Source organism: Alexandromys fortis, unplaced genomic scaffold, assembly GCF_014885135.2.
Source record: "Alexandromys fortis isolate MF-2015 unplaced genomic scaffold, M_Fortis_MF-2015_v1.1 scaffold_42, whole genome shotgun sequence".
Classification (NCBI taxonomy): domain Eukaryota; kingdom Metazoa; phylum Chordata; class Mammalia; order Rodentia; family Cricetidae; genus Alexandromys; species Alexandromys fortis.
Window position 1 is genome coordinate 1,306,090 of NW_026067934.1, and position 15,910 is coordinate 1,321,999.

General features: G+C 37.6%; 1 protein-coding gene across 1 annotated transcript; it reads left to right on the plus strand.

Moving 5' to 3' along the window:
- Positions 1 to 10,706: 10,706 nt before the first annotated feature.
- On the plus strand, positions 10,707 to 11,636 carry LOC126504093 (olfactory receptor 8-like). Its single transcript, XM_050146134.1, has one exon. It carries the CDS (start codon positions 10,707 to 10,709, stop codon positions 11,634 to 11,636), a length of 930 nt encoding a protein of 309 aa, XP_050002091.1.
- The last annotated feature ends 4,274 nt before the right edge of the window (positions 11,637 to 15,910 follow it).

The following is a 15,910-nucleotide window of genomic DNA, read 5'->3' on the forward strand; positions in this document are numbered from 1 at the left end:
GGGCTCTCATCCATGGTCTTTTTGTGTCTATACAATATCTATCCCAAAGCTAAGCTAAGAGTGCATCTAAATGGCATTGTAATTTTTGGTTTGGTAGATACAGGCTCAGATGTGACTATCATTACTCCAGAATCTTGGCATCCAAATTGGCCTCTTTAAGATGCAGATGTTCAATTACTAGAAATTGGAACCATATCTTAAGTTAAACAAAGCATGAGATAGGATTACTGCATTGGGACAGAAGGTCAAAGAGGGAATCTGAGGTCATATGTGCCTAATAGTGCAGTAAATTTATGGGATCATGACCTGCTGCAGCAATGGAATACCCAGATTAACAGTCTTGCAGTTGCAGGAACTCATAATTCTGGGAAGGATATTATAAAATACTGTACACTAAGGTCACCATCCATTCAGGCTGTACAAGAACATAAAGCAACTAGCAAACATTTAGAGGTATCAACAGCCTACTTTTTTTTAAATATAATTTTTTATTGAAAAAAAAATTTTCTGCCTCCTCCCCGCCTCCCATTTCCCTCCCCGTCTCCCTTTTCTCCCCTCCTCCCTCTCCTCTCCCCCTCCCCCCACTCCTCTCCCCCTCCCTCTCCAGTCTGAGGGGCAGTCAGGGTTCCCTGCCCTGTGGAAAGTCCAAAGTCCTCCCCGCTCCATCTTGGTCTAGGAAGGTGGACATCCAAACTGGCTAGGCTCCCACAAAGCCAGAACATGAAGTAGGATCAAAACCCAGTGGCATTGTCCTTGGCTTCTCAGCAGCCCTCATTGTCCGCCATATTCAGAGAGTCCGGTTTTATCCCATGGTTTTTCAGTCGTAGTCCAGCTGGCCTTGGTGAGCTCACAATAGATCAGCCCCACTGTCTCCGTGGGTGGGTGCACCCCTCGTGGTCCTGACTTCTTTGCTCATATTTTCCCTCCTTCTGCTCCTCCTTGGGACATTGGGAGCTCAGTCCAGTGCTCCAGTGTGGGTCTCTGTCTCTATCTCCATCCATCTCCAGATGAAGGTTCTATGGTGATATGCAAGATATTAATCAGTATGGCTATAGGATAGGGTCATTTCAGGTTCTCTGTCCTCAGCTGCCCCAGGAACTAACTGGGGACATCGCCCTGGGCACCTGGGAGCACCAAATCTCTTGCCAACCCTAAGATGGCTCCCTTAATTAAGATGTGTGCTTCCCTGCTCCCCTATCCGACCTTCCTTTATCCCAAACATCCCGTTTCCCAAGTTCCCCCCAACCTCCCCTTCTCACTTTTCTCTCCCCATCTCCCCTTACCTCCCTCCCCCCCCCCCCCAAGATCCCATTTTTTGCCCGGCAATCTTGTCTACTTCCCATAATCAGGAGGATAGCTATATGTTTTTCTTTGGGATCACCTTCTTATTTAGCTTCTTTAGGAGATCAAATTATAGACTCACTGACCTTTATTTATCTCTAGAAACCAATTATGAGTGAGTACATCCCAAGTTCATCTTTTTGGGTCTGGGTTACCTCACTCAGGATAGTGTGTTCTATTTCCATCCATTTGCATGCAAAATTTGAGAAGTCATTGTTTTTTTTTACCGCTGAGTAGTATTCTAATGTGTATATATTCCACACTTTCTTCATCCATTCTTCCATTGAAGGACATCTAGGTTGTTTCCAGGTTCTGGCTATTTCAACAGCCTACTTTTAAAATGGTTAACTGAGCAACCAATATGGGTTAAGCAGTGGCCTCTATTTGAAGAAAAGTTGCAGGCTTTAGAACAGCTGGTACAAGAGCAGCTAGATGCTCACCATATTGAAGAATCAACCAGCCCTTGGAATTCTCCTGTGTTTGTTGTAAAAAAGAAATCTGGTAAATGGAGAATGGTGACAGATTTAAGAGCTGTCAACAAGGTAATTCAACCTATGGGCCTTCTACAATCTGCAATTCCTCTGCCTTCTCTATTAACAAAAGAGTGGCCTTTTATAGTTATTGATTTGAAAGATTGTTTCTTCACTATACCTTTACAAAAAAATATAGAAAAAATTTGCCTTCACAGTGCCTACTTATAATAATTCTCAACCTTCTAGGAGATATATATGGACTCCTACAGGAGATATCCTCCCACAGGGAATGTTAAATAGCTCCACTCTGTGCCAATTCTTTTGACAGCCAGCCATTGGAAATAATACATAAGCAATTTTCTAGGACTATAATCTACCACTACATGGATGACATTTTGCTATCTGATTCAAATACAGATTCTTTAAAAAGAATGTTTGAAGAAGTAAAAGTTTTGCCAAAATGGAGACTACAAATTGCTCCTGAAAAGTTACAGAGAGGAGATTCTGTCAATTAGGTTATAAACCTAGGTTATAAAATAGGTTTTCAGAAAATTAGGACATGAAAGTCACAAATTAGGAGAGACCAGTTTAAGACTCTTAATGACTTTCAAAGATTGTTAGGAGACATTTCTAGTCTATGACCAGCTGTTGGGATAACATCTGATCTAATAATTAATTTAAACAAAGCCTTAGATGATGAGAAAGACTTGAATAGTCCCAGGGAATTAACAACTGAAGTAGAAAAGGAATTGACAGTTGTTGAGGAGAAATTATAGGAGGCACATGTAGATAGAGTGAATCCAAATCTTAATTGTATTCTAGCCATATGGCCTTCCAGAAGTTCTCCTACAGGAATTTTTATGCAGAGGGATGACTTTAACTTAGAATCTACCTTTTAACCACATAAAGCAGTAAAAAAATTAAAAACCTATGTGGAAAATGTCTTTGAATTAATTATAAAAGGTAATTTGGGACTTTTTCAATTAGCAGTTGTAGACACAGTGGAGATTTTAGTGCCTTTCACTACTGATGACATAAAAATTGTTACGGGAAAACAATGAATCATGGCAAAGAGCTTGTATGAATTTTTTGGGAGAAATTAATAGCAATTATCCTAAAATTGATTGACTTAACTTTATAACGAGAACTTCTTGGATTCTTCCCTAAATTTTATATGATGCTCCAATAGCTGGAGCTCATACATTTTATACTGATGCAAATAAATCAGGGAAGGCTGGTTATAAATCAGAAGAATTAAGTAAGGTGAAACAAAACCCTTGTAATTCTGTCCAAGAGGCAGAATTATATGCTATTCTAATGGTGCTAAGGTATTTTAAGAAACTTCTTAATATAGTTACTGATTCACAATATGCAGAAAGAGTTGTCTTGAATATTGAAACTGATGAATTTATACCAGATGATACAGAATTGACCTAATTATTTATCCAGGTGCAAGATATAATCAGGAATAGGCTTTGTTTTATATACATAACACACAACCTTTCCCATATGGGTCTGCCAAGTCGTCTAACACAAGGTAATGCAGAAATTGATCAGTTATCAATTGGAAGCATGTTGCAGGCCTCAGAATTTCATAAAAAATATCATGTCAATAGCAAAGGTTTAAAGAAAGTGTTTTCTATTACATGGCAACAAGCTAAGGAGATTATAAAGAGATATCCTACTTGCTCTTTCTATAACCAAACACCACTACCTGCAAGGTCTAACCCAAAGGGCACTCAAAGGAATGAAATCTGGAAGGTGGATGTGTTCCACTTTGCAGAATTTGGAAAATTAAAAGTGTACACCACACAACTGACACTTATTTGGGTTTTCAGTGGACAACGGTTTTAATATCAGAAAAGGCTGATTCAATAATCACACATTCATTAGAAGTTATGGCCATCACGGTTATACCAGAACAAATAAAGACAGATAATGGTCCAGCATACGTCTCTAAAAAAATGAAACAATTTTTTGCTTATTATAATATTAAGCATATTACAGGTATACCACATAATCCAACAGGTCAGGCAGTTATAGAAAGATCAAATCAAACTTTATAGAATATGTTAAACAAATAGAAAGGGGGGTAGAAATGCCCCCCAGAAATAGATTATATAATGCTTTATTAATCTTGAATTTTCTTAATGCTAATGAGAAAGGAACAATAGCAGCTGAGAAACATTGGATAATAGTAAAGTCTTCTTAATTAAATCATCTGGTTTATGTCAAGGAAGTGTTGACCTCACAATGGAAGGCAAAGGATGTGCTACGTTGGGGAAGTGGTTTTGCTCTTGTTTCCACAGAAGAAAAACTATGGATACCATCAAAATTAATAAAGATTCGGTTTGAAAAGGAGAAACCTCTTGAAAAAGAGTGATGACAGCTCATCCACAATGACAGCCATACAGATGGTAAGGAAACCTCATCAGGGTTGGGGCAGGGTTCTCTTCTTGTTTTTGCAGGAAAATATACAGCTTCAAAATTCAAGAGACCCTGAGGGTTTAAATGCTGATAGAAGGAAAAATACCTATCCAATAAGTAGCATCAAAAAAGGAATATGACTTGTAAAGACATGTAATATAAACATATACATATATAAAAGATGGTTTGTGGTTAGACAATGTCTCTGTCCTTTTCTACATCCAATCATGTTAAATGGAATATTCAGAGTTTCTGAGTTTCTGTCTCATCTCAAGAGCTGCTTGGTATGAGACAGAAAGAAAAAAGAATTTTTAAAAAATTTACTTTTCTTCATATCTATTTTTGCCTCTATTGTACCTTTCATTGAATATATATGTCTGTATATGTCTATATAAATAATGTTTAAGTTTTCCACAATGAACAATAAATATTCCTGCAGTAATCTTTGAAGTTTCCAGGAAGAATATGGGGCTTCACAACAACAACTCCACCTGGTTGATATGATGTCATGATGCTGATAGCACTACTATAAGACCTGCTTTGGGTGGGTACCATCTGCTCAAGATGGTTTCAACTTGGTTTGCTGAAATGGTGCACCTTTGTTTTTACAATGTTCTGGCCAGCACTCCAAATAGGAACCTCAGAAAAACCCTATTAAATACTCAGAGACTATTTACAATTATACCAGATAGTAATCTTTGAATTTAACCATCATTTTACTTTCATAGGATTCCATAAAAAGAACACTACCCCCATTACAGATGGAATTAATTCTAGAAGATGATGTCCCCTCTTCCAACAAAGTTTGTCCTCAGGGTTAGGGACATCATTTAGTGGTTAATTATAATTGGTATAGGGGTTGTGGAAGAAATTTTGTAGGCTCACGGATCTCTTTGAAAAAAAAAGAGGGAAAATTCGATGGGATAAGAGATTAGTGTGAGCTTATTCACATTAATAATAATAGTGAGTAATAGAGTGAATACTTGTGAGCTATTATTTATAGGCAATTTACATTGGTGTAGATTCTTGTATATTGATATAAACTAAAATTATATTGAATATGTTCCTATTTTCATCCACCATATTTGTATACCTAGGAAAATTATTTTGTCTTATTGTATGCATGCATGCTTCTATGTCTGCTTAAAACATTTTTGTATATTGATACAATTTTAGGATTTATTTATCATATTGCAATGTGTATGTTTATTTATCATATTGCAATGTACATTTCTATCTCTGATCAAGATACTTATACATTGTTTTATTTTGAGATCATTGTCCTCATTTGTTTCACAATTGTTTATTGTATAATATTCTAATATAAAGTCTTAGTCTTTAAGTTATATAGGTATTAAGATTCATAGGTCAATAGTTATCCATGTTTGCCATACTTATAGTTAGACTAATCAGGTTCTCTAGAGAGTATTCTGCATAGTTAGATAATCTTTAACCACTACTATAGAACTATAGAATATGGTATTTAAATAACTTAGGGTTCTGTTGAAGTGAGACATGATTGCTCCTGGCAGCATTTTCTATTCCTGAGAGAATGTTTAGCACTGAAGATACTCCACTTGGAGCTTGTTTTCTTCTTGGCAAAACTGACCTTTGGGCAAAGAAGTGCCCATGCCTCAACCACTGACAAGGTACATGGTATCCAAAAATGGATAAGCAAGATTCTCAAATCTTGCCAAGACAACACAATTGAAAGAGCAAGCCTGACAAATTCTTAGACCTTAAGAAGAAATATTAGTACTATATTTTAGATACCATGGACACAGATTTTCTTCTAAATATGTGTGTTGATTCCAATAGAGAAATTATAACACCCAGCTTTAACTAGAAAAATAAATATTTTTAACTAATTACAGATGCATAGCTGGCAACTCAAATTCCCCAAGTAAGTGACAGTTGAGAGCTTGGTCCTAAACTGTACCTTTATATGACCCCCCCCCCATTCATGATTAAGTGTAGTTAGGAGAGGTCTTATGAGGGACCGCACAGATAGCACACATGCGTGGTGCTAATTTCTGAGCACAACAAAGTCACTACAGCCATGACATCACAGTGTCTGAATTAGGGAAATCATAGTGCCCTGCTTTTCCAAGATGAACTATTGGCTACTACTAGATTCCTGTTGAGGGACAGTCATTCCCTTTAGTTTTGTAAGCAGTGAGGACCCAACCAGCCTTCAACAGCTAGAACCAAACTCGGTCCAAAAGATGATACAGTTTATCCTAAGTGGGTCTGAAAAAAAATCAATATAAGATGAAGGGAAGCAACTTGTAGGGAGGAGGTAGTGTAGGAGTAATAAGAATAGGAGAGAGTTAGTATTGATTTGTGAATGTCAGAATGTGTGTGATACTTGTGGTAAATTGTCAGAATGAACTCAATAAAAGCTAAAGGAGGGGCTGGAGAGATGGAGCAGTGGTTAGCAACATTTGCTGCCCTGAGACAACCCAGGGTTTGTTCCTAGAATACACATGTTAGTTTGCAACCATCTCAACCTCCAGTTCCACAGAATCCAGTCACCTCTTCTGGTCCCTGAAAGCCCTGTAATTACACAATGTATATACAGGAACAACAAATAGAAACAGAAACTTTTGACATTAGAAGTGCTAACAGTTTTCTGATGTTTAAGTTTTAAATATAAGTTTAAGTTTTAAAGATTACTGAGCTTGCCTGAAGAGAGGTCATCTGTGTTAGACTTCAAGATGTCAGGAGGCCAGACCTCTGGAGAGTAGTTAAGATCATGGAGAAGAGATAAACAATATCTCTGGTCTACTGTGAATCAGCAGAATGAAAATCTTGTCTTTCCTGGCCTGTGCCTCAGAGGGCCATCAGGTGGTTAAAGTTGGATGATGTAAGAAGAAGGAAATGTGTCCAATGAGCAGATGGAGAAAGCTTTAAACTTCTCCTCTGATGGCCCTCAGAGTATGCAGTCTTGGGCAGTCGTGGAGAGGGTGTGGTCATTGCTTCTGAGGTCTTACATGTATTTAGTTCTTTGTGCTGTTTGTTCTGGTTCTTACCTTCATTACCCACCATTCAAGGAGAAGCTGAGCTGCTATACAGAGACCATCCTCAAAGAGAGTGTTAGGCTAGTATCACTTTTTGTTCAGAATATTATATTGAGACATGGATATTAAATTAATTAATATTGATTTCCCTGCTTATAAGAAATGGCAGAAACGGAATCTCAAATGGAAGAGAAAACAGGGATAGAGGGAGAAATTTATTCCAGTGTAAGAACTACCAAAGAATCTACACATATATAGGTAATAATAGAAGGTTGGCTGGTGGTAGTGCATTTATTTAATCCCAGCACTCAGGAGGCCAAGGACTTAAGATCACTTTGAGTTTAAGGCTAGCCTGGTATACAGAGAGAATTCGAGGACAACCTGGGCTGCAATACAATGCAACTCTGTCTCAAAAAGCCAAAACAACAATGATGATGATTGTGTCAACAGTAGAAGTAGCAGCAGCAACAAGAAGAAGGCAGTAGATGAATACAGGGCTGTGATGCAGAGAAATAGGGGCATTTTCTTATTTAGATGGGGCTATACAGGACTGTGATGCAGAGAAATAGGGGCATTTTCTTATTTAGATGGGGCTTACTGTACTGTTTTTATGATGAAGAGATAGATGAGAGAAAGGTCTTCTTAAAAGTCTAATATTTCAAGAAAAGTTGTTGGGAAATGCTTTTCTAAATAGCACCTTTTATTCTGTATGCCCCCCACAACACACACACACACACACACACATGCACACACACACAAACACACACACAGAGCAGTTATTCCAATTTTCTAGAAACTGAATGTCTCTATGAGATTGTTGATTGTTTCCTTTCTGTACTGAAAATGCCCTTCTCTTGTATACTATTGTAGTGACATTTATATTCCTGATGTCCAGTGTGCCCATCAGTATGTTAGAGTTCTCTCGCTGTCTTTTCTCACAAATTGCCTGATTGCCTCTTGCTCCCTCTCTTATTCCCTTATGTGACTGTAGCAATGTGTGAAAGTTTGTTTTGTGTTCATAAATCTATTAATCAATCATACTCATATCTAGCTTGCCTCTTGTTCTTCAGAAAGAATTCAGCAATGTGCCATTTATTTATATGTCCAGTCTTGCCATCAGTTCATTTCTGTACATGCTTTCAGTATGTTTCTTCATCATTATTATTCCTTATTTTGCCATTGGCATTTTTGCAATGAGATGCATTCCCAAAGGTAGGCAACATCACCTTCATGCCTTACTTCCAGGGCACTCATTCTCCTCCTCATTTAAGTAACATTCATGTATTTGATTTGAGCATCCTCGAACACACATCTCTATGGGACACATTAAGTTGTGACAAATCTTAAATCATGCATTTTGAAGTATTTTTTTTTCAAATCTTATTTGGTTACTCTGAAGTTTACAGAAGTTTGATCTTAGATTATTTACCCTCGTGATATTATTAATTGATTGCTACTTTATATATTTGGTTCACATGGACACAAGCTAATCAACAATTAAGACTGAATGCTGTACAAGGTAGAAGTATTCCTTGGGGTCTAGGAATGAAAAGAGGAGAGGAGTAATTGAGATTCAAGCAGCTACCAAACAATGCTTCATGGGTGCAGGAGGCCTCATGGTCTGAAGTATGCCAAGGTGATCCCAGGTTACAACTTGTTAATTTTTGTTTCATAGGAAACAAACAAAACATTACTTCAAAAGCACAATGCTTGTATTTCATCACAAGGCTTTTAAACAGAGAACTAGAAGACAGGAATGTGAACTTGTTCAGCACAAGGGGTGATGAGTGTTGGATGAAAGGGCAATACTAAGTTCTTGCCTATGATGATTACAGGCTGTGTACTGTGTGGAATTGCCCTCTGTATTCCATGCTTATGAGTAGTTACTAGGGATAAACTAAAATCCCAAATCAATGGCAACACAATAGAAACACCGTCTGGCAACACCATCACCCTTCCTTTGACTTTCCTATGCTTCCCTGCCCTACCACACTAAAGAAAACAGGCAATACTTGCATTTCTGTGACTGTGGACATGGGGTTCAAAACAGGCAGAGAGAGGGCATGTGAGAAAATGTAGTAGAGGAGGGAATGTGGTTAACATCCTCTACATGAATATTAGAAATGTGGTATTGACCAACATCATTTTGGATAACAAAAAAGTACTGATGATACTAAATAAAACTGGATATAATTAAAATGAAAACAGTCTCTATAATCTGACTCTATTAATGTGAAAAAATAAACACTGTCCCTTTCAGCTTCAGGGTTCTGTAAATCTAAAAGTGTGTCTCTACATGTTATGTGTGCATAGTTTCTCATACATTGCTAATAAATTTCTCCCATATTATGGCAAGCCTGTCACAACGTATATGTATATGCATATGTATATGTATACATACATGTATTCCAATATTCTTTTCTCATTATCTACCTACCTTCTCACTAAATGCCAGCCATAACCATCTAGAAGTGAATGTTCATAGTATCAGTGTTTCACATCTTTTTGTATAATGCTCTCTATGGCTAAGCTGTGAAGGATTTTTGTATTTTTTCCATGAGTTTATAATTATACCCATGCTAAAACAACATTTTTGCAATTAGTTCAAACTGTGGTGCACATTATGAAGCTATTCCATTTCCGGTGAATTTTGAACAGTGTCTGGAAACAATTAGCTGTCATAGAGGGGAGCCTTACTAGAGACTGGGTTGCTGCTAAGCATCTTATGAGTCACAGTATACCCCACTACACAGAATGATCTGGTCAAAATATCACCTTCTTATTATGCAGGAAATCCCTAGTGCAAATCCCCTGAAATACATAAACCTTCCCAGAGGCACACACATACATTCAGAGAGACAGACATATAATGGCAGCTCTTTCTTATCTTCCTTTTCAATTATACCTGCTTTAATTTTCTTTATTGCATCTCCACTCTTTGTCATGTTATAATTACTTTAAATATATTTGTTTTTATGTATACATATGGTCACATCTATTAAAAGTACGAAATTTGGTGAATTCTGTGCATAGGCAAAAATGACAAACCATCACTCCAAAAGGCAGTGGATATTATTTCTTTTTTTTTCTTATAATCTTTTGATTTATATACATGAAGTTTTTTTTGTTACCAACCTCTATAAAATATCCACATTCACTGCCTAAACATAATCAGCAGATACTACGTGCTTATAATAATTCATCACTAAAATGATAAGAATACATAAACTTTGATGGAATTCCCTGATAGTGAAAGGAATGTCACTCAAAATTAGCATCACGGACTCCATACAAGGACCAGTTCCATGGACACAATTCAGATGTTATGTTCATAATATAAAGATGTTATGTTCATAATATAAAGTGGTGTAGCATATTATGTATATCAGTAATGTGAGAATAAGAGTCATGTTGCCCTTATCTTTTCTACAGATATATCTGACTAATGGAATCAGGGAGCAACAGTACAAGAATTCCAAAATTTCTTCTTCTTGGATTTTCAGAAAACCCACACCTTCAATTCCTCATTTTTGCACTGTTCTTGTCCATGTACCTGGTCACAGTGCTTGGGAACCTGCTCATCATCATGGCCATCATCTCACAGTCTCACCTGCACACACCCATGTACTTCTTCCTCTCTAACCTGTCCTTTGTGGACATCTGCTTCACCTCCACCACAGTACCAAAGATGCTGATGAACATCCAGACACAGAGCAAGGACATAACCTATAAAAACTGCATAACACAGATGTATTTCTTAATGGTTTTTGGAAAAATGGACAACTTGCTCCTGGCTGTGATGGCCTATGACCGATATGTGGCCATCTGTCAACCCCTACATTACACAGTCATAATGAACCCCCAGGTCTGCATGCTGCTGGTTCTACTGTGCTGGGTTGTTAGAGTCCTGCATGCCTTGCTACAGAGTTTAATGGTGCTACAGTTGTCCTTCTGCACAGATGTAGAAATTCCCCATTTCTTCTGTGAACTTAACCAACTGGCCCAACTCACCTGCTCAAACAACTTTCCAAGACACCTGATGATTCATCTTGCCCCTGTCCTATTGGCAGCCACTTCCCTCAGTGCAATCCTTTACTCTTACTTCAAGATAGTCTCCTGCATAAGTGCTTTATCCTCAGTTCAGAAGAAGTACAAGACCTTTTCCACCTGTGCATCTCACCTCTCCATCGTCTCCTTATTTTATAGCACAGGCCTAGGAGTGTACCTCAGTTCTGCTGTGACCCATAGCTCACACTCTGCTTCAAGAGCCTCAGTGATGTACACTGTGGTCACCCCCATGCTGAACCCATTCATTTATAGTCTAAGAAATAAAGATATGAAGAGAGCTCTGGAAAGACTCTTAGGAGGAAAATAAATTGTCCCATTTAACTGAGCTAAAGGATTCTCCATGTTTCAGGAGAGTGGAGTTGCAGAGCCAGAGACTGGGTCTCTGTCTTCAGTTCATGAATTGAGAAAGTACATCTAGATACTTTGTGGATGGTCTGGAGAGATTGTTCAAAGGTGAAAAGCCCTTGCTGCTCTTTGAGAGGATCAGAATTTATTTCCCAGAACCCAGGTTGTAAGTTCATGATTGCCTGTACCTCCAGCCCCAAGGGATGGAAGACCATCTTCTTTCTAGATACCAACACTAATAGTCACAATACCCCTACACACATGCATAAATAAAAATATAATAGATATTATACATATGAACAAATACTTCCTAAAATCTCCATTACTATCATACCTCCCGTGTACCCAACATATGCAAAGCACATTAATAAGCTCTTTGTTGTCTCTGTTTGTTGGAGACCAGCTTCAATAATAATGCCACTTTCCATGGGAATCAGAAAAATAGTAATGAGGTAGAAGATATGATTAACAATAATAAAACAGAAAATGTAGGGAGGGAGTTCCAGTGCATACTAAAATCCTGAATTTAATTTTTCTTATTCTTTATACCCCAATATAACAAGGGGAAGAAGACAAAAGATTAATTCAACATGATACAGAGGACAAGAACTGGCTTCAATACTTTGAAGTATCAAGTCATTAGCTTTCTGTTCTTTAGGAGTGAACCACTCTAGACCAAGTTGAAGGCAGCTATTCCTAAGGTCAAACCTCCTATTTTAAAAGAAGAAGCAGAAGTATGCTTGAATTTCTTGACCATTGGTGAGAGTGGAGTGTATCTACCTGTATGGGCGATCTTAATGTCAAAAGAACCAAGAAACCACGCCCTATGTCAGGATATGTAGCCCTAACCGTTGTTAACAATTTTGAGCCACCTCAAACTCTCTGACCTTCCGACAAGCTGTAAATAGGCTCACATTTTTGGGCCTCCACATCTGTTATGCAACAACTTTCTCCTCTATGGTAGTCCTGGCTTCCCAAAGTTATTCCAAACATAAGACTGAAAGTATGTGGACATTTCCACTTATCTGATCAACAATGCTTCAAAATAATTTCTTAAAGTGTGGCACATATTATATACAGTAATAGTTATTTTTGTTTTGATTTACTAACATATAAGTAAGCGTGACCCTCAAGAGGAAAACAAAGTTTTGCAGCTAATGCAACATTTACCGTAGTTGCAGAAAATCAAAAGCCTGAGTTTTGTCTTTTGTGTTTGCTGTTCTCTGCACAGTACCATCTGAACTTTTTCTTGAAAGTGTGGACTTCAGATACTAGTGTGCTTTTTAACTGCTGGTTAGGCTTTTAAATATGTTTAAATATTGCATTAAATTTTATTTTCATATTTGAACATATATTGACTTTCATATTATGTTTTAATTCATGTACAACTCAGGGTAATCGGCCTGTACAGCAAATTGCAATGCATACATTTTTAATGTGAGGACATTCAAGTCTTCTAACAATCTTGAGATACACAATGCTTTATTGTTATGCTGCTATACTTTACAACTTGAAAATTTATGCAATCACTTATCCTCCTCCTATGCAGGCAAACAACAAGGTCAGGATTCTTCTTAACATTGTATAACTTTAAGTAGGAGAGAAACACTCACAGCAATTACAGCCCTCTTCTCTGTAGCTTATCACATGGTGTTCACTGATGTTCATACCTGTAGTTGGAAGCTGTTTGTTTGTTCCCAGCTGCCAAGACCTGAAATAAGCACACAAAAACTATATCAATTGAAACACTGAATAGCCTATTAACTTATGCATATTTCCAGCTCTTATATTGTTGTAGTAAGAGCGGCGAGGCTGCGTCCCCGGCACAATTACACGGAAACTGTATTCTTTTAAACACTGCCTGATTTATTAGTTCCAGTCTCTTATTGGCTAGCTTTTACATATTGATCTAACCCATTTCTAATATCCCTGTAACACCATGAGCTGGCTTACTAGGAAAGATCTTAACCTGCGTCTGCCTGGAGTGGGAGAATCATGGCGACTTCTCGACTAAGCTTCTTTCTCCCAGCATTCTGTTCTGTTTACTCCACCCACCTAAGGGTTTGCTTATCAAGGGGCCTAGGCAGTTTCTTTATTAATAAGAAATCACTCCCACATCATTATATCTTAAATTAACCCATTTCTATTAATTTGTGTATTATCACATGGTTGTGACCTACCAGTAAGGTTCTGTCTGGTGTCCAGCATCTGTTTCTTGTAGTGGCTACATGGCGTCTCCCTGACTCTGCCTACTCTTTATATATATATATCTTCTAGCCTTGCTATATTCTGTTAAGCCATTGGCCAAAAGCAGTTTCTTTATTAACCAATGGCAATAAATCACATTCATAGTATACAGAGGGGAATCCCACATCACCTCCCATTTTCTGTCTAAGTAAAAAGGAAGGTTTTAACTTTAACATAGTAAAATTGTATATACAAATCAGGTATTAAGCAAGAATTACAGTTATAATATTTATATCTACTTTGTCTTTTACCATAACTAAAGAAAACTATAATTATATATTCTTAAATTCCATCAAAGACTCCAGAAAGTTATAATATTACCTAAATGAACAGGAACTGCATTGTAATCAGCTTCCAAAATTCTAGAATTGACAGAGACATCTCACTGCTTGGACAGTCACCCAAAGTTTTTTGTGCCATTGGGGCATCCATCTTCAGCCTACAGGCCCATAGTATCTTTCAGACTTTTCCATGAAGCAGAAAATTTCAAAGACAATTTCACCTATATTGGCAGTTTGTCAGACACTTTCTTCTGTGTCTTGTGGAATGTTTAGCACACTTTTTCATGAAGCAGTAACCCCAAAGGACCATCTCACCTTTAGGCAAGCTCAGCAGTCATTTTTCTATGGGTCCGGCATGTCCATTTCATACATTATAACATCAAGCAGTCCAGCAAGAGCAGTTTCTTGCCCAAATGGCTAGCAAACTTCATGAGGAGACTCTTCGATGCCTATCATCCTCTTGACATAGATTGATGTTGCCAGGAGTGGATGTGACTCATTGTTCATAAAAATGTCCTAAGTTTTTAAAACATTTTAAATGCCATATCCTGTTAGTCTTTCAAAGATTTGAAGAATAACTATCCATCTGAAATATATCTCTGTACATCTATAAAACCTAATTAACATGACTACAAGCTTGACTATCATAGATGACTTTTTATTAACTCATATTCCTTAATTATACATTACATTTTAAATGAGCTACACAAACAAAATACCTTAATTAAGAGCAGAAATATACATATAATAAAATTGACCTTAAATTTGTATTAATAGACCAACATCTATACCAATGCAAACTATTCGTCTCTATAGCATATCTCCATTTAAATGTAAACAAACATTTATAAACAATATTTGGGAATTTAGGCATAGTTCTGTCCAAACTGATTTCTGATTTTTGTTGGATAAAGTAATTTTAGTGGTTTAAGGAGACCTTTCAGGGGGTCTTGTTCCATCAAGCTACATAAGTATGGAAGAAATCCATAGGTTCTCATTTTCCGTGGAAACAAAAGCAGAACCTCTTTTCCAAAGCAACTTATTCTTAGGCCCAAATTTTGAAGTCAAGATACCTTTAAAATATATTTGTTGGTTTAGCTTAGCAGCCCATACAATAAAATGTCTCTCTGTACTTAGCTCATTCACAGTCAAAAAATTCAAAGGAAACACAATGATATACATAATCCAGACTCTGTGTATTTTTCATCTTTACATGGCTTATTTTTCTTTACTCCTTTGATCTCTGACTGTCTGTACTCTGTTTTGTAAAGACTTTGTATTATTTATTTATTTAAAAAATTACTTCTGGGACCTGTTTAGGTGCTGAGGAGTTCCATCTGGACGGAACCTTCATCTGGCGATGGATGGAGATAGAGACAGAGACCCACACTGGAGCACCGGACTGAGCTCCCAATGTCCCAATGAGGAGCAGAAAGAGGGAGAACAGGAGCAAAGAAGTCAGGACCACAAGGGGTGCACCCACCCACGGAGACAGTGGGGCTGATCTATTGGGAGCTCACCAAGGCCAGCTTGACTGTGACTGAAAAAGCATGGGATAAAACCGGACTCTCTGAATATGGCGGACAATGAGGGCTGCTGAGAAGCCAAGGACAATGGCACTGGGTTTTGATCCTACTTCATGTTCTGGCTTTGTGGGAGCCTAGCCAGTTTGGATGTTCACCTTCCTAGACCAGGATGGAGGGGGAAG